The sequence below is a fragment of the Gadus morhua genome, chromosome 18 (assembly GCF_902167405.1).
Source record: "Gadus morhua chromosome 18, gadMor3.0, whole genome shotgun sequence".
NCBI classification, from domain to species: Eukaryota; Metazoa; Chordata; class Actinopteri; order Gadiformes; family Gadidae; genus Gadus; species Gadus morhua.
Genome location: NC_044065.1, coordinates 3,214,395 through 3,238,792, shown reverse-complemented (window position 1 = coordinate 3,238,792; position 24,398 = coordinate 3,214,395). Strand labels below are relative to the sequence as shown.

Genomic DNA, 24,398 nt, shown 5'->3' with positions numbered 1-24,398 from the left:
ACTTGTTCCGGTATTTAGAGAGGTGGAGGTCGACTCGTATTTTTCGGCGTTTGAACGCATCGCCTCGGCTCTGCGATGGCCCAGCGAGGTTTGGGCGTTGATGTTGCAGTGCAAAATACAGGGCAAAGCTCAGGATGCTGTTGCTGCGCTCCCGGTAGAGGAAAGCCTAAGTTATGAGCACGTAAAATCAGCCATACTCCGGGCGTACGAACTAGTACCGGAAGCATATCGGCAAAAGTTTCGTGCCTGTAGAAAGACGTCGGATCGGACGTACGTTGAGTTCGCCAGGGAGAAGGGAACTTTGTTTGATAAGTGGTGTTCGTCGTGTAAGGTGGCAGACTACAAATCTCTGCGAGAGATGGTGTTAGTTGAGGAGTTTAAGAGGTGTCTGCCCGATCGTATTGTGGTCTATTTAAATGAACAGAAGGTTTCCTCTCTCTCCTGTGCAGCCGTGCTGGCTGACGAGTACGTGCTCACGCACAAAGCTGCGTTTGGGCCCCAAACTGGCGGCGTTTCTGATGGGAGGAGGAGTTCTGCCTCTGGACAGACAAGTAACAGCGTCCAGAAGGATGACAGAGAGTGTTATTATTGTCACAAAACTGGACACGTTATAGCAAACTGTTTAACTCGTAAAGGCAAGGAAAGTGGGAGAAACACACAGTTTGCTCCTCCTAAAGGAATAGGGTTAATAAAGGCAGAACCAAATTCCCCTCAAACTTTCAGTGACGGCGACACCCTCGAAGAGTGTTTTAAGCCTTTCACTTTTGATGGTTTGGTGTCCCTGGCTTGTGATCCTGCCAACAAGCGTCCAGTGCGTATTCTGCGGGACACAGCTTGTTCGCAGTCAGTAATCCTCTCCTCCGTCCTGCCGTTTTCAGACCAGTCGGCATGTGGATATGGTTCTGTGTTGCGGGGGGTGGAAATGGGGTATATGCTCCGACCCGTCCACCGTGTTTTTGTTCAATCTGAGCTAATCACCGGCTATTTCCCCGTGTCTGTCTGTCCGGAGTTGCCTATTGAGGGTATTAGTTTCCTGATGGGTAACGACATAGCTGGAGGAAAGGTGACTCCTTCGCTGGAGGTGTTAAATGCGCCCCAGCGCATCGAGTCTGAGAAGGTAAATCAGGGAAAAGCCGGTCGGTATTCAGCCTGTGTGATTACTCGTGCACGAGCCCGAAAGAGAACACAGAAGGAAAAGATGCTTGAAAATGAGATATCTTTATGTGATACGGTGCTCATGTCAAGCTTTACAGATGGTGATGAAAAAAAAACTGTGGTTGACACCCGTAATGACAGTGCTGCGGGGCCTGGGGGTTCTGACGCACCGGTCGGTGACCGTCCGTCTCTCCCAGTGAGTCGGTCTCGCCTAAGTGAGGCGCAGAAGGCTGACCTGGCGTTGAAAAAGTGTTTCTCGAAGGTGGTGGGTAACAGCAGCGCAGCAGACGAGCGGATAGCCTATTACATGGAGGAGGATCTCCTAATGCGCAAATGGTCCCCCTCTGTAGCCGCTGATGCCGAGTGGGGCGTGGTATCCCAGGTAGTTGTGCCTGCGGAGTATAGAACGCACGTGTTATCGGTGGCGCACGAAAGTGATTGGTCCGGACATTTGGGGGTCAACAAAACGTACCAGCTACTGTTAAAACATTTCTTTTGGCCCGGGATTAAAGGTGATGTTGTGAAATATTGCCGCAGCTGTCACGTGTGCCAACTCGTTGGTAAACCAAACCAGGTTGTACCACCGGCTCCCCTACATCCAATCCCGGTGGTAGGTGAGGCGTTTGATCGAGTGATAGTGGACTGTGTTGGTCCGTTGCCGAGGACAAAAAGCGGTAACGAATATTTGTTGACGATAATGTGTGCTGCTACCCGGTTTCCCGAGGCCATCCCCATGCGTAAGATTACTGCTAGCTCGGTGGCGAAGGGTCTTACAAAGTTCTTCTCCACATTTGGACTCCCGCGCACGGTTCAAACGGACCAGGGGACTAATTTTCAATCCAAACTATTTAACCAAGTGCTCCAAACATTAAACGTGCAGCACGCTGTTTCTAGTGCGTACCACCCGGAGTCGCAGGGCGCACTAGAACGGTGGCATCAAACTTTAAAGTCGATGCTGCGTAAATATTGCATAGAAAAAGAGAAAAACTGGGATGAGGGAGTCCCGTTCGTATTATTTGCGGCCCGTGAAGCCGTTCAGGAGTCTTTAGGATTCAGTCCTGCCCAGCTTGTCTTCGGTCATACACCGCGTGGCCCGTTGCAAGTTCTGCAAGAGAAGTTCTTGTCCACAGAAACCGCGTCTGGGACGAACGTGCTAGAGTACGTTAGTAAATTTCGTGAGCGCCTGCACGGTGCTAACGCCATTGCCCGGAAGATGTTGGCGGCCTCACAAGGTGCCATGAAAAAGAGGTTTGATCGGCGCGCCGTGCAGCGAAATTTTCATAGCGGGGATAAAGTTCTGGCGTTGTTACCGGTTCCCGGCTCGTCGTTGTCTGCCAAATTCTCCGGTCCGTACGAGATCCAAGATCGCCTCAGTGATACTGATTATGTTATCAGTACCCCAGAACGGCGTAAGAAAACGCAAATGTGTCATGTGAATATGCTAAAAGCGTATTTCACCCGTGAACCCGTTGCTCCAGGCACAGCACTAATGGTGACCGCAGCTGCACCTGCCCCTGAGGATAGCTTTGTTCCCCGTTCGGCTGATCCCCAAACTGCTCGCCTATCTAATTCCGAGATGCTGCAGGAGCTGCCGTCTCGCTTAGATCATCTCTCCCCCGTCCAACAACAGAACCTACTTTCATTGGTGGGTAGGTTCCCGGAACTTTTTGGTGATGTTCCGTCCCAGACCTCGGTTTTGTCCCACGATGTCGATGTTAAGAACGCACGGCCTATTAAGCAGCATGCGTACCGGGTCAACTCTGTCAAGCGCGCGCTAATGAAACAAGAAGCAGAGTATTTACTACGACACGGTTTCGCCCGCCCCAGCTCTAGTCCGTGGAGTTCCCCATGTCTGGTCGGCATTAAACCAGATGGTTCCCCGCGCTTTATCACAGACTTCCGCAAGGTGAACGGTGTCACTGTCCCCGACTCCTATCCGTTGCCGCGGATGGAGGATTGTGTTGACAATTTAGGCACCGCCAAATTTGTCAGTAAACTGGACCTGTTAAAAGGATACTGGCAAGTTCCATTAACAGAGAGAGCGTCCAAAATATCCGCATTTGTCACCCCGGATCACTTCCTCGAGTACACGGTCATGGCGTTTGGCATGTGTAATGCGCCTGCTACGTTCCAGCGTTTAGTGAATGTGGTGTTGTCAGGTGTGCCAAACTGCAATGCATACCTGGATGACCTTATTGTGTACACTCGCTCTTGGGAGGAGCATGTACAGGTCCTGGAACAAGTGTTCACCCGGCTCAGGAGCGCCAAGCTCACCCTCAACCTGGCCAAATGTGACTTTGGTGAGGCCACTGTCACTTATCTGGGTCGACGGGTGGGCCAAGGTCAGGTGCGGCCTGTTGAGGCTAAGGTCTCGGCCATCTCGGCGTGTCCCGTTCCTACTAACAGGAAGGCCCTGCGCAGTTTCCTCGGCATGGCTGGTTACTACCGCAGCTTTTGCCGAAACTTTTCATCAGTGGTGCATTCACTAACCAATCTCCTTAGCCCAAAAGTTGAGTACGTCTGGACAGCAGAGTGTAACCACGCATTTGAGAGTGTAAAGTCTCTTCTCACTCACGCCCCTGTGCTGGCTGCCCCTGACTTCACAACACCCTTTAAACTGGAGGTGGATGCCAGTGCGGTGGGTGCGGGAGCCGTCCTTCTGCAGGAGGATGAAGGGGGGGTTGACCATCCAGTGAGTTACTTCTCCAAAAAGTTTGACGTCCATCAGGTCAACTACTCCACCATCGAGAAGGAAACACTTGCCTTGCTGTTAGCTCTCCAACACTTTGAAGTGTACCTCGGGTCTAGCTCGTTACCAATAGTGGTTTATACAGACCATAATCCGCTGGTGTTCCTTATGCGCATGTACAACCAGAACCAGCGCCTCATGCGCTGGGCGCTGGCTATGCAGGATTATAGCCTGGAAATTCGACACAAAAAGGGGAGTGAAAATGTGGTAGCTGATGCCCTTTCCAGGTTATAAAGAAAAAGGAGTAACGTGGTATTATTTATAGTTTAGAAAATGTATTTTGATAGGCGGTGGCCGCCATTTTAAGGGGGGGAATGTTACGGCCGTCAGCCGACCGCATTGTCTCCCCTCCCTCTGTATGCGATACCCCTCCTGTTTTTCCCCTAAAGCAGCTCAAGTGGGCGGGTCCTTCCGTCCCCGGAACCAACGAGAGAGCGACGGCGCCGTGGAGGCGTATAAAAGCGTGATCGCGTCTTGCAAGCGGCGGCAGACACCTGTAGAGATTCTAGGCGCGTAGTCGCATTCGTTGAGAGGTTACATTTGTGTTCCCAGATTTGGGCCAGGGTAAGAATACTGTACTGACGTTGTTCATTTGCACTCATTTAGGTTTATCTCTGTTTAGCCACACTAGGTTTAGGGGTGCTGATCATTTGTATTTCCGTTTTCCTTGTGCTAGAGTAGCCAGTTAGGATTTGTTTTAGGACCGTTCTCATTTAGTAATTAGACAGGTAGCTCCGTTTTATTTGAAGGAGTTCTCTTTTGGTTATATTTGTTTCTTTGGTTTGACAGCACCTAGCGGCCCATTTCTGATGATTGTTACTTTCTGTTCCTTTGTTGGGTTACAATAAATACCTTAATTACAATCCAATCCACCGGGTTGTGTGTGTTGCTTCCCTTTTCCCCCCTGATCGAGTAGGGGTCGTAACAGCCATGTTTGAAATGCACCAGTAGAGGGTGAGGGAGAAAATAAACTCTCGTGGGACTTCCTTGCAAGCTGACAAGCTGATGACAGAGTTACGGATTACCGAGCTGCACTTCACAAAATAAACGTGTAAACTAAGTCTTAGAACATTAATCATAATAATAATAATAATAATTCATTGAATTTATTTAGCGCTTTTCTAGACACTCAAAGACGCCTACAGTGAAGGGGGGGGGGGGGGGGACCTCACTAACCACCACCAGTATGTAGCACCCATTTGGTTGATGCACGGCAGCCAATCGGCGCCAGAACGCTCACCACACACCAGCTTGAGGTGGAGAGTGAGGGATGAGGTGGAGAGAGAGGGAAAAGAACATTTAACACTACTATGGACCACATGTAAACCCTATCGACCACATGTAAACCCTATTGACCATATTTAAACACTATCGACCACATTTAAACATGTAAACCCTATCGACCACATTTAAACATGTAAACCCTATCGACCACATTTAAACCCTATCGACCACATTTAAACCCTATCGACCACAATAATCGATTCATACGATTTAAAGCATTTATATCGATTATTGGTGAAGCCAAAGCGATTCATTCTATTTATTTATTTTAGCAGATCGATTTAGTTGAATCGGTAGGACGGACAATCTATTCATCGATGCATCGCATGAATAGTTACACCCCTAATAAAAACCTAATAGATACTACTATAGCAACGCCGGTAAACAAACCCCGTGAAGCCCAATCCCTACGAGAGCTCCCCGCGCTTCGGCCATCCGGAGGCGCACAGAGCTTTTGGCCGTGGTATTATGTATAAAATTATATCATACTATTATATATAGAACGTTATAAGACGCTGTCACCGAGAATTGGCGCGCTGCCAGACGCTGTCACCGAATGTGAGAGGAGAGTTGACGGAGAAGATGGCGGTTGACCTAGTTTCAAAGTTTATACCGTTTATACTTTGTAATACCGGTGTTGACACGAGTGTATTACTCGGTGTGAAAATTTCCACACCGCGGCAACCCTAGTACCATTGCATTTATGGCTATGACTGTGTACTAACTTCATTAAAATCAAGGCATTGCAATTTTTGCAAATCGCTATACGTGGGTCTTTCTCAGAAACATTGAAAAACGTCCACACCGTAGACATATTAGCGCTTATCCAGACAAGCGTGTGCTGGCCGTACTTTTTGTTTTCGTCATCACAAATTTCTGTTTCGGCCGTGTTGTTTCGGTGATTAAAGTATTTCGGCCGAAAACCGAAAATGCACTTTTGGGCTATTTTCGGCTGAAAAGTTTCGGTGGCCGAAAATTCGTTGCATCCCTAAGATTGTATGTACCCGCCCAATGCTAACATTTCCAGCCTACTGTGATTAAAAGTAGCCCAATTGCCCAATCTTGCAACACTGAATTTATAACACACAAAACATATGACGTGAAAAAGGGAGTTAAAGCATTGTTGTTAGCGTTTAGCTTTTGCAGGGAGTAAACCGCATACAGTATGCAGCAAGCACCTAGCCTCTAGCCATATAAACGGGGTCCCAATAGACAAACTGCCTAATCTGGCAACACGCTAGAACACTGCAAGCTGGTATGAAATGAAACTGTTAAACTGTCATTCTGAAATCTACAAATGATATAGAAATTCTGTTTTCATATTATTGAGGATACAAGTGTGTTGATTTGTTAAATGATTGAACGAAGGTTAACGGTTAAAAATGTACTGAAGTAGTTGAAGTGTCAGAATGGGCTGACGGCTTTGGCATCCTCCAATTGAATTTCATTGTAAATAATAATATTTTTAAATTGGAATTTCTTGAAGGTCCCATGGCATGAAAATATCACTTTATGGTTTTCTAACATTAATATGAGTTCCCCTAGCCTGCCTATTGTCCCCCAGTGAAACAAGCACTAGGTATCCTGCTCGCCTTTGAAAAAATGGAAGCTCAGGAGTGCTGATTTAGAATGTGGCGCAGGAGGGAAAAGAACGCTCTGCGCCAGTTACAAACTAGCAACGACACATGCGCCAGTGAGAAAGTCAATTGCGCCGGATGCAAGATAGGGCCCAAATTGTACATATTTATAATTCGAAATTCGTCCCAGCCTTTATACCACAGATACTATAGGGTCTAGCATATAACCATATTTTCTGATTACAGTTTAATGTAACAGTAAGCTGACAACATCGCTAATTAACAACGCAACTGCAAGTTAACCACACGGAGATAACCATGGCAACCGGTCAAACAAATTTTATTTTTGCGGTCATTCTGCGCACGCATCTGCCGTCTTGATAAACAAATATGACCTCACCATTGCGATACATCCACTGTAAGCAGAGCACATGGTACTCTGTCAGCAAGTTGCCCAGGGCCACACCCCCATCCTCCTCCTTGACCCGCCTCTCTCCTCCTCATTTGCATTAAAGCTACAGACAACGAAACAGCACGTGTGGGGAAAGCTCAATGTACGACTGGCTCGTAGTGGCTGCAATTTTGCACCACTGCAAATACTGTATAGGGGCCCCCTAATATCTATATTAAAGCATCCATAAAGTAGCAAGCCATGGGACCTTTAAAAAGTGTGCGATTCCAAGGTAATCTGTACGGTCTCTAGTTAAAAAAATGTGGAAGGAGATAGGTCCCAAAGTTTGCAGAGAATAAGAAAAAGGAAGAAAGAAAGAATAAAACCTAAGAAGAACAATAGTTGAGCGCTGCATGCAGCACTCACCTAATGAGCGGCCCCTCCCCAAGTCGCACAGCCAAGGTGTGTAATTGGTCAGAAAGCTAAAGACGTAACAGGTCTGACAACATTGAACTCTGGTGCATGCTCGTAGAGAGTGCAGATTATCCTGGGAACGGTAGACACATAGTGTTGACAGTGGTGGACAGTACAAAGAGGAAGGTGATGCAGAGAAGGCAAAAATTAAAATTAAAAAGCACTGGAGGACGATGAAGGAAATTTTTCGAAAATAACAGATATATTCACAAATAAATGGGAGTAGGGAAAGAAGATGAAAATTGGCAGATTTGAGAAAAAGTCAGAAAAAGAATCAGTATCAGCATTGTGGCAACCCCTACTGGGTCGCGCAGTGGCTCCTGGTAGTTCGTGTTGATGTTGACCAAAAGGGGCTTTTAGCGTCCTTTATTTGTTATTAAGTTAAGTGGGGTTAATGGGTTCGGGGTGTTATTTGGTTGTGTGTAATTGTGTGATGTTCAATGTTAACATGTGTGTTTATCGTTCCCGCAACCTTACTTTGACATGTCTGTTCGTTGGGTGTCTTGTTTCCTAGTAGGCCTACGTTGTTAGTGCTAAATAAAAGTAGCCTGCCATCGTGCGGTGTATGGGACGCAGAGCTACAGTTACTAAACCTGACTCTGTAGGTTACTACTTGGCCGCCGCTACAGTATGATTTATCAGTACAAATGTTGAGTGGTGGTAGAATGATTAGCAACAGAATTTATTTATTTATGCAGCCACAGAACTGATTCAGCCACAGCTACAGGTGTGCACAGTACACTGCACAATGTTATGAGTACTACAAAGTATCGGATGGACTTTCTAGGAGCAAGTTGTAATATTGCAGGAAATTATATAATATGTAGGTCTCAGTCCACTTGTGATTTTATGATGTTCGGACCTTAGCTCGGAGGAAAGTGCTTTGAACACTGTTGGGTCCGAGTTTTCGATCGGAGTTTCGTGCGAAAATCCGAGCATCCAGAGTCCTCCTAGATTATGTCCTCAAAATGCCCATTTCATTGCTAGACTAAAGTGAACGTGCAGCACGCATTAAGAGGCGAACTTAAGACCCATTCTAACATTTGCATGATACATTATAGCTTACAATTATAAACTCATATATTCTCACTCATGTTAAACCATCGCAAGCAGTTCTAATAACCGATTCATCTGATTCAGCAAAGAAGCGCAAAAAGGTCCCTGCGGAAATCCATAATTGTTGTTATGGAGTCTAGTCTCACGAACGACCTGTTTTTCCGGTTTTATGTCATAACCAACGAACTTCTGAGGGGCGTTTCCTGAACACTTTTATTACGGAAGAAGGGCTTCTAAGACGCTCATTTAATTATGGACAATAATTGATTTCCCTTTAGATCCGAAAGTTATAAACCATCATTAACCAATATTACTAATACAACTCCACAATAAAAGTCCACAACCTACCAAGGTGACCTCCCTTCAGAATAAAAGTCCACAATACAAACAAACAGTTCTGTCCGGTTCCCGTACCAAAGGATCCGTATATAAACGCGCTCAACATGTTAAAACTAGTTATTGTTGTTCTGACCCATACTCCTTCATTGAAATCAGCGCCTCTTTTAAACCACAAACCTGGAAACACTGAACTTGGACTGGAAAATTAATTTAGTAAGAATACATTAATACAGTAAGAATACCACAAGTCATCTGAAGAATACATGAATTCAGAAAATGGTACCTTATCTTCTCCGTGATGAATCGTGTGCTGTCCGTGTAGAATGGAAATATAGAAGCAAAAAAGCAAGGAAAGGAGGGAAGAGATTTAGGCGTTCACCAAAATCAGAGAAGTTTTTTAGAAGCGAGACAGAATTAAACACGGTTTTAAAGGTTCTAAGAGTAAACTGGCAACTGCGTCACATCGTTTTTGTGAATAGTGAAACTACTAAAGTAATGGCGCATTCATGTCCAAGTTGGATTCCTTTAATTTTTTTTCTTCATTCCTCCTGCCGTCTTTATCCAATGAATGATCCCCAACGTTAGAGGTGTTTAGTTTCCATGCCAACCATGTTATGTCTACACACCCAATCGAAACTCCTCATTCTGTGTAAATGAAGACACTAGAAACACTGCCCTCTAGTGGTCGTACTTGGTTAAAGCACAAACAACCTTTATTGATTGATCCATTTAAGTTCAGAACGGAACTTTGTCAAGTTTAAGTTTAACCGATGAGAATAATCAAACAAACCATACACAAGCAGAATCATCAGCAGCCATTAGGAGCCCAGTTGGGGGCCCTTGAAGGTGCAGTTAGAGGGGGGGGGGTGGGGGGCTCCTCACGGCCCCCTTGTGTGTGCAGGGTCCATAGTTCCTCAGGGGCCCCCCAGTGTCTGCGGGGTCCATAGTTCCTCAGGGGCCCCCCAGTGTCTGCAGGGTCCATAGTTCCTCAGTGGCCCCCCAGTGTCTGCAGGGTCCATAGTTCCTCAGTGGCCCCCAGTGTCTGCAGGGTCCATAGTTCCTCAGGGGCCCCCCAGTCTCTGCAGGGCCCATAGTCCTAACCTTAGGACCTACTGGTCAACATTCCAGTGTAGTTATTTTTCAAGAAACCTTGACAAAGTTTCCTGTATTTCCCTGTCGAAAGCAGCCACTGCAGCGGTCACCACCCGCTCCACGTCTATATCCTCTTCTTCCACCGCCGCCCGCTCCTGAACGTAGTGTGTTCGCAGGTCATGGAGAAACCTTCCCTTCGATTGGTTCAGCTCACTCGCCAAACCCCTCATTTGTTCTGGTGAGGCTTCGTCATCTATAGCCGGGTGGGGGACAGAGAAGGATGAACAACTTTCAAACCACTAAGATCACTCTCTCTGTGGTCTGTGTGATGACATGGGCAACATTAGGAGTCTGATGTTTTAGTTTAGACTTCTTTGAAGGCGAGAAAAGTGAGTTGACAGGGCTCCTGAGTGCGCCTAATTTGGGCGCACATGCGCCTAGAATTCGGGGTAGTGCGACCAAATATTTCATTTGGGCGCACCGGTGCGACTGAAAATTTATCTGGTATAATTATTATTATTTTATTTTTTTTTACAGAGCAGTCTATTCATAATATTGCAATGACCACGGGAGAGGCAGTGAATGAAGTATTGATTAGACAGCGATTTATTAGATACCTAATAAGCCGTTGGAACACGCAAAACCGGTAACAATAGCAACGCCGGTAAACAAACCCGCAAAGCCCAATCCAGGGGCCTGTACTGCGAAGCTCGAATAGAGGGTTAGCGAGGTATGTTGAGCTGAAAGCCTGGGTTAGCTGTACCATGAAAGTCGATCTCTTTAATCGTCGCTGTATCACCATTGGTGACTTACGCTCGCAACCAAACCTGGTCGGGAGCAGCTTTTCAGCGAGTCTACCCGGAGATCGGCTACTTATATCGGCGTGCGCAGCTTCCTAGCCCCTCCTCCGATAATGGCGTCACCATTTGTGGGTGTTCCCATGGACCTCGGCGCACTTATCGTACACGCGTCTCTCCGGAGACAGAGGGTTTTTTGGGACAGAACCGACCCTTGGCATTGTCTGACGATATTCTTTATGAGAGATACAGATTCTTCATTTATTTAAGGCATTTATTTAATGGTCAAAATATTATTAATCAATGCCGTAAATATCGACGGTGCAACCGGTGCAGCTGCCCGGTTGCCCCCCCCCCCCCCCCCGTCAACAACTCAGCGCAAGGCAGGCACGGTCCAAGCCCCCCCCACAACAACTCAAAACTTGGGTGCACCATAAATACGTGCTGGTGCACCCAAATTAAAAATTTAGGAACACCAGTGCACCCAAGGAAAAAGTTAGTCTGGAGCCCTGGTTGAGAGAGATGGAACGACGTGGAGCAGCCGACCAAAGGATGGAATCTACACCAGTGGTTGCTGAGGCCTTTTGACCTAGGTGGGTGACAGACTAAGACTAACCCTGATGTTGTGGGTTTTCCTTTGGGTTTGTGTTAACGCCCTACCTCTGGCGCTCTTCATGGCTGCCGAGACCAGCCGCCTGCTGGCCTGGTCCGCCTGGTGGACCACGCTGAGGGCACACCCCACACGGTCCCTCTCCTGCCCACCAACACACATGGGGGGGGGGGGGGGGAGCTGCCATTGGCCAAGGGCGACGTAATGCAACAATTTGTTCGACCAGTCAGGGGGTCCTGAAGGCAAGGCCTAAGACCCTGAAGGCGAGAGTAGGGTCTTACCTTTTGCTCCGTGTTCTCCTCCTGCACTTGGACCAAGGGGTTGCTGAAGGCGTGGGTTATCAACTCCATCCACCTGCGACTGGGCGTTCACATGGGAAGAAAGAACAGGTGACGAATTAATGACACGTGCACAGTAAGATCCCAGTGTGTAAAGAGTGTTCATGCTTGTTTAAAAAGGCATTGCCTCACATGTCCACTTCAGACAAACACTCAGAGTTGTTGAGTGTGATGCTGTTTCCCTCCCATGTGTTCTTCTGTGGGTTCGGAGGCTCCAAACGCTTAGCCATCTCTAGGATTAAATTGGTCGGCAGAGGGTGGGATCTTTTACTGTTGCGGCTTGTGCAGGACTCCACAGAGCAGTCTAGGAACACCTGGCAGAAGCCGAGGGAATCTGCAATGCACAGGTGGATGCACATTTAACGTCAACAAAGGGATTAGTGCAGTGACCAGCACACCTTTTGGTCACCCTTCAAAACAGAGCGCTTACACTTTCTTGCGAGCTGGAACACTTCATATCTCATGCTAGGATAGTAGAAGTTGTCGTCCAGCAGTAGGAGTATAGGCGAGGAATTGTCGTCTGCCGAGCTGTAGACACGCTGCTCCAGTAATGTTTGTACGCCCCGTCTCCACGCCTCCAAGTTTATCCCACTGGGGTCGGGTGGACCCGACAAAACGTTGGGGTTCCTCAAGAAGTTTTCAATGCATTGTAGCAGTGATTGTCTGTACAGCTTCCATTCAGTTTGCTGGAAATATGTAAGGCATTTCATAATGTCGTGTTACAGGCAGTTGCAGTGTGTGTGCGTGTGCGTGTGTGTGTGTGTGTGTGTGTGTGTGTGTGTGTGTGTGTGTAGAATTACAAAACGACATTGATTCAAATACAAATTTCAAACAGAACACATTTGATTAAAACTAATCGAAAACAAAGCGCATGCATATTGATGTAACACGTCGAGGAAATATAGCACATTTACCGCCTGCATGTTATCCTCCAATACTTTAACATCAAAAGCATACTGAGGTATTAACTCATCATAATGCATCACAGTGGACCTCCATCCTCGCTCAGCAGCCAGGTTGGTTACTGTGCGGGCCAGCGTGGACTTTCCTGCAGCAGGGAGACCGCAGAGCACGCACACACACACCGGTGGACTCTGGAGATGTTGCGAATCCATTTAACGTATCATTTCCATAACTTCACAGGCCAGAAGAAATTAAACATAATGGACCAAGTGAAACTTCCGTGTACTGTGATGGCAGCTTCTTCTTCAGCGTTATATATTATAGGATTAAACATTGCTTTACTGCCGCCTAGTGGAAGTAGTGTGCCAACGATTTGATAAAAAAAAGAATGCACACTATATTCAATATATAACTTTATTTAATCCACGAACACAAATAACATTTAATAAACATAAAAAAAAGCGTTCAATAAAATACAATCTTTTTAACATTTGTGTGGGATGTCTCAAATACCCATTTGATATTGCGGTTCAAGAAAATGGGGGTTTATCCAATACTTCTCAAACATAAAATATACCACCGATCTTTCTTCTTCAGGTTTCGAGAATAAGTCAATTTAGAAGTCAATTTTCATACATGATTTGTGAAGAACATAAACTAAAAACCACCAGTCGGGTCAGTTTGGTGGTTGCTGGGGCCTGATGGGTCTAGGGACCCCAGGGCCCTGTTGGGGTACGGGCCTAGGGACTCCGGGGCCCTGTGGAGGTGCGGGTCTAGGGACCGACTGAGGAACCGACTGAGGAACCGACTGAGGAACCGGCGCTGCAGTATCTACTCCGTCATTCCAGTAATTCAGTTCTCCGAACCTGAACCTATAATTGAACGGGTGGAAATTCAGTTAAAATTAACAAACCTTTGAATAGAATAGAATAATTTGGAGGGATCAATGGAAGCTTTTAACTGGTTCATACCCAGGGGTCGCAGGTATAGCTGTGTGCTTTGGGGGCTGGAGTTTGCAATTGACATAAACAGCAAAAAAAAAAACTTTTAGTTTCTGAATGTTAAAGCTCTTAACATTATTAACTAATAAAAAAAATATCACACACACACACACACACACACACACACACACACACACACACACACACACACACACACACACACACACACACACACACACACACACACACACACACACACACACACACACACACACACGGCTAATCCCCTTGCATAGGAGAGAACAGCATTGTATTTATGGATGAAGAAGTCCTTTTTTCGTTACCATGTCTGCTGGGGTTTGCCCGCGGGGTTGGGCCACAGTATTCGCCGGAATACTGATATTTGTTTGATCGTTTCCACGAGCATTTGGTGGCCTGGGAACATAAAAAAAACAATCATCGGGAAAGCCGCATCAAAATAGTTAGCAAGCAATGACCACAAACGATATAAAATACAATAAAATTCAATAAAGGAAGACAAAGCACGAACAGGCATTTCCACCCACCTGTTGTTGTTATTGCTGCCGGGTTTCGTCGCCTTCATGCAGGCGGTCAGTGAACCCCGCCGGAAGTTGTAGAGCAGAAGCAGTGTGATGAGGATCAGCACCGGAACGACCAGCAGGAAGAAGATGAGGAGCCCGTCCCTGAGCGAGTAGTCTGACACGGGGAGCACGAGAAAGAGAGGTGGATCACAACGGACAGGGGAAACCATGACACACTTTGTTAGTCAGCTAGCTACATTTGTCGTTGGACACGGTTCACACAAGGTTCGTTCCAGTCTGCCTGAAAGATCTAAACATTGTATGGAAAATAAAACGCATCTAAACATAACAAATACGCTATTCAGTCTTTGTTAATCAGCTAACAAGGCCTTCAAAGTTGTAGGCTAACGCAAAGGCTTATTTCCCCATAACAAACATAACATCAACAATACGTTTCACAGCAGGCAATTTGCAAGTCAGAAACTCAAGTAAGAAAGTATAAAATATGTATCGTTACCAAAACCGTCTAGCAGAGATCAAGGTCAAGGTAACACCCACCTATCGCAGCAGGCCCACTGTTGACACTCCCCCCACTCCCGGACCTATCACAGCTGGGGTGGGCCCACCCCTTATCACAGTGGCAGTCTCCCAGGTTGTCACAAACCTGCAGGCAAAAGACACAAGAACCAGATATGACCATCAGAAATAGTTCAGCTTCATACATACAACTGCAAAATGGCCACAAAGTATGACCGATGTCGTTATCTGCCAAAGTTCTGCATCTTTATCATCAGAAACAATGTGGTGGGCGACATGCTATTTCGGCACAAAGTACAGTTCGCAGCCACTGACCCCGTTGCCGTTACAGGTGGTCTGGGCGTCACAATTCAGGTTCGGCAGCAGAGCAGTAGCATTCACACACTTGAAGTCCATACAGGCCTGGGAGAAAAGAGGAGAGAGGAACCAATGGTTTTTTTATGGTGGTTTGAGGCTCAGGAGTTGTGTGTTGCTAAATTTAATTCAAATGTAATACTTTTATTGTAATCAAATATTTGTATCATTATTTCGATTCGTCATCACCATCATAAAGTAAGCCCTTAAGTGACCTGCACTTGTCAGAGAACATTCTCTCACACACACACACACACACACACACACACACACACACACACACACACACACACACACACACACACACACACACACACACACACACACACACACACACACACACACACACACACACACAGGATGACGTCATCGCTCCAACACCAGGCAGCCCATGCAGACGTATCGCACACTTTGACAGAATCCTTCAGTCTCCAGTCAGAGAGACCCAGTACACCAGTCCAATAAACCAATAGTTTCATCCAGAACCAGCCGGACACCCAGACCAAACCATCATTTTGGCACAATAACATAGGGTTACCAACATAGTGTATGGTCTTTCCTGCACTATCATTAAACACGGGCGTGTCCACACACACACACACACACACACACACACACACACACACACACACACACACACACACACACACACACACACACACACACACACACACACACACACACACACACACACACACACACACACACACACACACGTTATGCTCACCTTTCCTGGAGAACAAGGGCTACCAGGGTTAACGTAGGCAGGGTCAACCACGTCCGGCCCCAGGTTGAAGTCGGCGTTCACGCATTTGAACTCGCCCACCATCGTATTGGACAGGGAGCCACCGAGGGGCGGCTTGTTGGCGTCCACGTTGGTACACTGCACCTTCCCACACATGACGTTGCTGCAGCATAATAATAATAATTATAACATAATAATTCATTGAATTTAGTGCTTTTTTCTTTCTGGAAACTCAAAGCGCTTACAGTGAAGGAGGGACCTCACTGATCACCAGCGGTGTGCAGCACCCACTAGGGTGATGCACGGCAGCCAATCGGCTCCAGAACACTCACCACAAACCAGCTTGAGGTGGCTAGTGAGGGAATTAAGGAATCTGCCAACTTGCCAAGTATCCAGGGGGATGGTTACCCTGGTTGTTTTAGCCAGGACACCGGGGAAACCCCTTCTCTTTGCGATAATTGCCCTGGGATCTTTTATGACCTCAGTAAGTCAGGACCTCGGTTTTACGTCTCCTCCGAAGGACGGAGCCAGTCAAAGAGGCATAATTATTTTCCTTACCAGTGCAGCTTATTTACATTACATAGCGTGTCAAGTCTACGCAAGTGGGCAGTAGAAATCAAATATGCTGTGCCAGCTGTCGTACAGGTCAGGTTTTACAAAGTATCACTCGTTTGTCATTGGGGTGGGGACAGCGAGCAGAATACTCACTCTGTGCTGCATTTGATGGCTTTGCCTCGAGCATATCCACAGTTCCCAAACTTATCTCCCCTCACATTTGCATGAGAGTAACATTCATCGGCCGCCTTTCGTGCCTCTGTCCAAAACATAAATAGATAAAATTATATTATTTATTTGTTAAACATTGCAACAGGTGTGTAACTTCAACACACACTAGGCGTGGACATGTATGTTTAAGCTTGTAAAGACAATGCATCTAGTGATATTTAGTCGAACAGGCGTGACATACAACGATGCCATCAAACTGGTTATCGCTGTAGATAAGCAGCCAAGGGACTTTTATCCAAAGCTACCAACAATAGGTACATTTGTCAGAAGAAAGAGAAACAACAATATATCGCTGTCGGTACAAGGTGGATGTTCATTGAAACAAGTGCCAAGCACTTACAATTGCTAGGTTAACCCATTCACTGTAGGGTTAGGTTATATATGTTATATGTTAGTTATATATGGCTTGTCCTATAATGTACCGAGACGTAGCGGGTTTGAGGAACTAACGTACCTGGCTCAAAGAGAACCCTGCACTGGCTGTCGTAGGTCTGGCATCGCCCTTCGTAGCAGTAGGCCGAGGCGTCCTCACAGCTCAGGCCGTCCATGACGTAGAAGTCTTCGGGGCAGAAGCCGCTGTTTCCGCGGCAGTACTCTGGAAGGTCGCAGGCGTTGACGGAATCGCGACACGGCGTCCCCGCCACTCTGACCTTGTAGCGGGAGAAGAGACACCGAAATGAGGAACTGTGTAGTGTAGCACACACACACACACACGGGATATCGCTACCTGGGTATTTTAAAGCGCACACTAAAGAAAACACACGCAATACGAGATGCATATCTGGAAGGTGAAGCCTAGACAACTAAAAGTGTGCTAGAAAGTACGCCACACACACACACACACACACACACACACACACACACACACACACACACACACACACACACACACACACACACACACACACACACACACACACACACACACACACACACACACACACACACACACACACACACGATTATCCATAACAAACGCATACGACTACAAATATGTTCACAGAATATTTTTACGACGCATGAACGCACGCGTTATTACAACGCATGAAATGTCGTTTTCAGCAAAACACCAAAAGGACAGTAGCAGTGTGTCCTCGGCACAGGAGCTCTGCGCTACACGGAGCCAGGCAGCCTCACCTGGCAGTTGTTGCAGCAGAGCCCGTCGGCACAGGAGGAACCAGCGGAGAACCTGCAGGTCGCCGCGTCACAGCATCTATTGTTGCACTCCTGAGGGACGCAAACACACAGACCAACACTGGTGTCACACGCGAATCAACACGCACACACACACGTATATAGATTAATTCCAAGTATTGGTTACGGAGTACAGAACAATTTATGGATTCGCTCTGTGAACACAAGTTATGATTCACATTCAATTTTTCCATCGGCGTGTCTAACATGATTCTGTGAAACAGCGTTAAACATCGGTAGAGTGCTCGGGGAGGGAGTTCCAGTTCCTCAGGAAACAAGGAGCGCCACAGTCTGTAACGAAGGCCTCTCCGATTGGCTAGAGGTTTTTGAACAACACGCCCATATTCTGAGATTCGCAAAAATCTGTTGCCGCCCAGCCTTGGCCAAACACAACACGAATTGCGAAACACAAACAGGGAATATCAGAATGGTTTCCCCAGGCTCATGACGCCTACCTCTGGCCTCCCGCAGTCACACTGCTCCTCATCCTCCAGCAGGCCGTTGCCACACTGAGAGAGCCCCACCGAGTGGGTGGGCGGGTTCTTCAGACACAGACCGCCGCCATTGCGAACCAACACCTCAAAGTCGTCTGCACTACAGGTGCTGAAGTTGGTGGATCCTCTTCAAGGTCAAAGAGAGAAAAAATATATTTATATAAATAATAATTATACTAATACAGTAATACATTTTTTACACTATGATATGTAACAACATTCTTCTATGCAAAGTCAAACTGAACAAATCAAACACTAACAAATGCTAAGATAAGGTGCTGTAGGTAAGATATTCACACAGAGCATTGCACTCACTATTAGCTGAGAGATGGCTACCGCATTTCTAACACACACACACACACACACACACACACACACACACACACACACACACACACACACACACACACACACACACACACACACACACACACACACACACACACACACACACACACACACACACACACACACACTCTTACCCCGCAGTCGCCGACATGATGCAGCTTCCACCGCAGGTGCAGCGGCTGTTGTCGTGCTTCATGCCCAAGTTGTGACCCAGCTCATGCGCCACCACGGTTGAGATGTAGGGTAGCGTTGAGGTGCTTTGGAACTGTAAGAACAGACCCCGACCCAATTTCATGTCATAATGAAGGAGTTGATCAGCCTTAAGTAACAATTGGACATTTAAGAGACATAATAAAAGGAGAAACATTTTCAAAAAGTTTGGTCAGGGGGCTGTATGTTCCAAAACTTGTTTTGACATTCACGTTAGGTTTAAGTCTATCGTTCAAGAGAAACAGTCGCCACAGCAGCAGGTCGTAAATAATGCAGACGGGCATCGGTTTCAAGGCCGAAGCTCAACACGGCAAAATGCCACCGGTGACAAAATGGGACGACCAACGAGAGAAAAACCCGTGAACCAACCACATTGATCCCTCCAGCTGATGCTGCTGAACAGACGGTGCTCACAAAGGCCATGCCCAGGACGCCCCCATCGTACACGCGCGGTAGACCCCTGAGAAACGAAACAACACCATCAGAAAAGGTGACTGAAATATTGGTTCACAACCCACAGAACAAGGTTATGCATCCGCATTCTGTCGCCCTGGTTGTTACCGAAGCATACCCCTGACCTTTCAAAAGAACAGGTTTGGCAGGACGAGCGAGCACTCACACAATGAGTTGGGCCACATCATGCTGGATTCTTGGCAACAAATCAGTCTTCCTCCACTGGACGAAGCCGGTCAACACCTCTGGGGCTGAGAGCTCCACGTTAAAGGGGTTCTCTCCTTTGAAGATCTCCAGGCCCACCAGCGCCACTCGGATGTTCAACTGCTTGTAATACTGGAATGGGCGGAGTTTAAATTAACAGTGGGCTACAGCATTGATCAAAGGAACCCTGGGAAGTAAACGATGACGTAGGACAGGGTTGGTTTCGTTTCCCTCACCCCGTCCAGCAGGTTAGCCATTTCCACCATCTCTTCAATCACCGCCGTCTCATTGCTCTGCTTTATTCTATACTGTAAATATTAAAAAGGAAAGTACGGTATCACTGTTATAATTATTTTATAGGGGGCAAAGTCTAAAATTACTATAAATCCCTTCAAGAAATTGACATCATCAAAATGATACCATAAAAAAAAGAGCGAAACGTGTAAGCCAACTGCCAGTCTCACCCTGAGATTATCCACCACCAACACCAACTCCACAAATCTGGTGTCAGGCAGATTTCTCCTCCGCTGTGAGGACGGATCAAACAGAAGAAAATGGAACCTCCAACCCCCACGAAATTGTACGTCTTGATAAATACGGACCTGACAAACATTGACATTCTGCACAGTGGATTCGAAATGACGGGGGGGCAGAGACATCTTACCCGCAGGAGTGAGGTCAACGTGTGGCCCGGGTCAAAGGGCGAAGGTCGTCCCCGCGCCGGCGTCTCATTGGCCACCCCGCAGACGCCGTCTCCTGACGCCACATCCCCCAGAGGGTAGAGGTGGTGCTCGTTGGACGTGGAGTGTGGAACCGGTTCTAACCCAAAACTCTCGTTAAGCAGGACGATCACACCCCTTGGGAGAGAGAGAATGAAACAAAGCAGAGGTTGAGAGAGCGGTTTATTTCTACTGTTAAAGAGGGTCACTCCCAGAAGGAACATGGTGACTGCATGTGGCAGGGGCGTAGGACGATCACACCCCTTGGGAGAGAGAGTATGAAACAAAGCAGAGGTTGAGAGAGCGGTTTATTTCTACTGTTAAAGAGGGTTACTCCCAGAAGGAACATGGTGACTGTATGTGGCAAGGACGGAGGCGACGTGTCCCCTCCAATTTTCGAGACAAGCGCATTTGTCCCAACCAAAAATTATACCGCAAAATATCTGTTTTTTTTATATTTTACTCACTTGCTTTTATTTTGAAAGCGCAACACAGCGTCTTGTCACCGGCCCCATGTATGGCGTTGTATGCCCCCCAAGGAGCCTTTAAGGCAGCGCGCAGGGTTGGGGGCGGTTGGGGGTTAAGGCCTTCAGGCTGGAAACGCATTCGAAACGCTGCCTAGAAGGCTAAGTTGGGGGCGTAAAGCCTGATTTCCACCGGGGACGTAAGCGGTCACCACTGCTGATCACTGCCACTCTAATCGGGTGATCTCGCGATCTCGCGTGAATACGGCTGTCTCGCAAGACCGCGCTACGCTGCCGAATCCCCTCAACGGCTCAGACTTTTTGAGATGCGGGTGTCTGCAGCCAACGCGACAGAGCCGTTAGGATGAAAAGACAGCAGCAGCGCAGTTTAAATGATTTATTTCTCCAGGGGAAGAAGAAAAAAAAAAGGAAATGTGAGTTGGTCATAATTTTATCCAGGAGGATGATTATATTTTCAGACTAACGTTTGAGTTGTTGATGTTAAGATGATGGTGTGATTCAACATCTAACTAGTACACTCTTGCTAGGTAAAAGTTGTTATTATGAACGTTACTAGCCAACGTCGATGAAATTGTGGGAAATTGCAAAAATTGCGGGAACTTGCGAATAAATGCGGGAACTTTTGATGACGTTCACGTCGCATAATTACGTCACTTCATAACGTTCCCATGGCAAAAGGGGGAAATGGCTGCTCTTGTGTGAAGTAAACGCAACATTTTTCAACATTCCGCTAAGTTATATGTGACTTTTTTGCAACGAAAATGTGGGGATTATGAAATCATGCAAGCCCCCCATATTTTGCGTGGAGATCGGCAATTTATGCGGTGAAAGTGCGGCATATTCGAAAAAAATGCACACACCAATTGGTTAGTGGAAATGTGAAATAATTTCACATTCTCGAGAGTAAAAACAAGTTGGTGTACATGTTAAAATTCTTGATGTTGTTTTTCCCTTAAACCTTAACCTTTGCCTGTGTGTTCATTGAGGCATAAGATACAACTTAGAAAAGAAAAGGTATTCAGAAAATACGAATTCAAGTTTAGATCAATATTCTTCCCATGTTATTTATCAGTCTACAAAACTGTATGATAAGGCCTGCAATTAAAGAATTGATTTGATATGTATCAGTTCAATACTGCCATTCAAAATGTGTTTTCCTTTACAAATGTAAATTTTTAGAAGAATAAAATACATTCGTGAATGCTTTGCAGTGTAGTTCATTTATGACATATTTCTCTGTGAACCATTAATGGATCTGTCAGGTTTCCGATACGTGTCCACTCCAATATTAAACTCGTTCCTACGCCCCTGGTATGTGGGTCGATTCGCCAAAAAGAACGTGGGTATGGCTGGAGACCAATTTGGAGGTTTTACCTGCCGAGCAGGAACTAAACCACAGGTAGCCTGGCTAAAGATTAGGATGTCTGGCCTCAATCCAAAGGAATTTTTACAGACAAGCCTACCTGAACCTTAAAAATTAAGGTGCTTTAGTTAACATTTAAGAGCTATTGTTCTAGTGCTATTTTTTTCAAATGCCACAGCTATCCGTCAGCTTTTAGTGAGTCAGGTGCTCTGTGAGAATATCTGTTTAAAGGTGACGGTGCCTGTCTCTGTATGAGCCAATTTATATTTTAGACTGCTTCCGGCTTGTTTACAATCTCTCTTCCCGGATATGTTTGGGGAATCCATCTTGCCTGTCAATCACAGGTGCGTGTAGAGTATTCACACAACCCTTGATGTAAAAGCAACAGGGAGAACCAGACCTTAGGCCGGAGCAGGTGCTGAGTAGGACTAGTGAGTCCTCGTACCCATCCACATGGCCATGGTAGTAGCAGTGAACCTGCAGAACACAGACCTGGGTCAGTTCATTCAAACCAACGCTGTTGTGCACACACACAAGAAAAGAACCATATCACTGAAACATTCATTAGATAGGCCTGCCTACTCACATGGTTTGTTCGTGTAGACTTCGAATAGCCACCACTGTGATGGGAATACTGCACAAATCTTTTGGAGATAAAGTCTCTGAAAAATGGGCAAGAAAGAGATATATAACATCAAAATGTACGTTTATATGATTCGATTTGGGAGATCTACTGTTGCTAAACACGTTACCTATTTTGTTTCAGCAGAAGGAGGTTTTTTCTGTTGTTGATATCAAGTTCGTAAGAAATCGTTTCCATTTCGTTGCTCTGAAAATATTGTACATGTTGACATAATAAAGCATATGCCCATGACTGGGAATTTACAGAAAACAATTATATTTTTCTAACATGAATATCAACAAAAAACAACCTCTGTCGAGTCAAATGATCTGTTAGCACTCCTTTTCCATCGATGTAATAGATGGGGGTACACCACGGTGTATTTCGAATGTGTGGATGAAAAGCCATCGGAAATATCTGAAAGAAGAGATTTGAGCATTCAACTGGTAAACGTCATCGATTGTTTGCTCGAAGTTTAATGGAAACAAACTCGGCAACCAAATATAAATACGATTTTTGAATTGATAGAATCGCACTGTCAATTTGCAGTCCAAGAAACCTGTTCAAAACAACAGGCACGACGGAAGTCAGTAATAACGGAACTCGGTTGACTGTAACCAAACACCTCACCTTTACTCTCGGCTCCCGATGGACCGCAAAGGAAGAACAACGCGGCCACGAAACATTTGATCACCATGATCCCTTCTGTAGTTTTTGATGTGGATTTATCATCCTTGGCGGACGGTTGTGTACGGACAGGTGTGGCGGAACTCGCTCCTCTGGTCGTCGCTCAGGTAGGCTACCCTCCTGGATGTGCGATGTGGGCGTGGCTTATGTTAGTGCAGGACGCCTCCACACGCACACGCGCACGCGCGCGCGCGCACACACACACACACACACACACACACACACACACACACACACACACACACACACACACACACACACACACACACACACACACACACACGCTATTCGAATGGTGCTTGCACACCGCCGCGCGGCAACTGGTTCTACCGGTTATTTCTTTACTGTCGCATAAATCGAATACGCCCGGAAAAGAAGAAGGCCTATAGGCTATATTTGGCGCCGTAGGCGCAACGTTGAGCAATTGACTGATGCAAATAACGATAATTATCATAATTGCAATAATATTAATGACAATAATATTCAGAAAACAATTATTATTCTTAATAATATTATCATTATCATTATAATAACTAGGGTGACCAAAACTGGACTTAATTTGAGTATAACTATGTTAAATTATAATTTTAATGTAATTATAATGACTATTGATTCATTACCTCTCCCTCTTACTATCTCCCAAAGGGTATATTTGTTCTGAGTTGTATGTTTATTTTGTGTGTAGCTATGCAGCTTCTGTTTACCCCACCAACCTCTTGTTCACAAACCATCTAGAAAGTTCCATGTGGAGCAATAAAGAGGACTACAATTAGAATATGGGTCGGTGTTATAAGCATACAATATAAGCATGAGAACAATAATAATAAACAAATATTTCTATTGTAGCTATTTAAAAACACTGAGCCAAAAATATTACGTGAACATAAGGCCAAAGATTATTAATAATAATAATAATAATAATACATTTGATTTATAACTCACTTTTCAT

General features: G+C 46.0%; 2 protein-coding genes across 2 annotated transcripts; both read right to left on the bottom strand.

Moving 5' to 3' along the window:
• Positions 1 to 9,701: 9,701 nt before the first annotated feature.
• pstk (phosphoseryl-tRNA kinase) lies at positions 9,702 to 13,070 on the bottom strand. The gene is made up of 6 exons (XM_030339667.1): positions 12,777 to 13,070; positions 12,293 to 12,548; positions 11,995 to 12,196; positions 11,806 to 11,884; positions 11,575 to 11,668; positions 9,702 to 10,370 (listed from the first exon to the last, which is right to left on the bottom strand). Exons 1-6 carry the CDS (start codon positions 12,975 to 12,977, stop codon positions 10,159 to 10,161), a joined length of 1,044 nt encoding a protein of 347 aa, XP_030195527.1. The 5' UTR covers positions 12,978 to 13,070; the 3' UTR covers positions 9,702 to 10,158.
• Positions 13,071 to 13,165: 95 nt separating this feature from the next.
• On the bottom strand, positions 13,166 to 23,578 carry adam9b (ADAM metallopeptidase domain 9b). Its single transcript, XM_030339666.1, has 22 exons — positions 23,393 to 23,578; positions 23,073 to 23,179; positions 22,893 to 22,969; positions 22,727 to 22,802; positions 22,541 to 22,617; positions 20,238 to 20,430; positions 20,038 to 20,100; positions 19,810 to 19,881; positions 19,536 to 19,705; positions 19,286 to 19,376; positions 18,841 to 18,971; positions 18,320 to 18,485; positions 17,808 to 17,897; positions 17,125 to 17,320; positions 16,593 to 16,698; positions 15,867 to 16,047; positions 15,101 to 15,187; positions 14,807 to 14,912; positions 14,273 to 14,423; positions 14,051 to 14,141; positions 13,737 to 13,771; positions 13,166 to 13,637 (listed from the first exon to the last, which is right to left on the bottom strand). The coding sequence occupies exons 1-22, from the start codon at positions 23,457 to 23,459 to the stop codon at positions 13,442 to 13,444; spliced, it is 2,529 nt and encodes an 842-aa protein (XP_030195526.1). The 5' UTR covers positions 23,460 to 23,578; the 3' UTR covers positions 13,166 to 13,441.
• Between the last annotated feature and the right edge of the window lie 820 nt (positions 23,579 to 24,398).

Bases quoted from the DNA above. Each gene is read 5' to 3' on its own strand.
- pstk (XM_030339667.1), bottom strand. From the start codon at position 12,977: ATGGATTCGCAACATCTCCAGAGTCCACCGGTGTGTGTGTGCGTGCTC. The intron at 11,885-11,994 runs GTGAGGCAATGC...GTGAACGCCCAG, and splicing joins TGTTTGTCTGAAGTGGACAT to TCGCAGGTGGATGGAGTTGA. The intron at 11,669-11,805 runs GTAAGACCCTAC...GTTGGTGGGCAG, and splicing joins AGGAGAACACGGAGCAAAAG to GAGAGGGACCGTGTGGGGTG.
- adam9b (XM_030339666.1), bottom strand. From the start codon at position 23,459: ATGGTGATCAAATGTTTCGTGGCCGCGTTGTTCTTCCTTTGCGGTCCA. The intron at 20,431-22,540 runs GTCTGGTTCTCC...CTCTCTCCCAAG, and splicing joins AGCACCTGCTCCGGCCTAAG to GGGTGTGATCGTCCTGCTTA. The intron at 14,142-14,272 runs GTGGGTGGAAAT...TTATGTTCCCAG, and splicing joins GGCAGCAATAACAACAACAG to GCCACCAAATGCTCGTGGAA.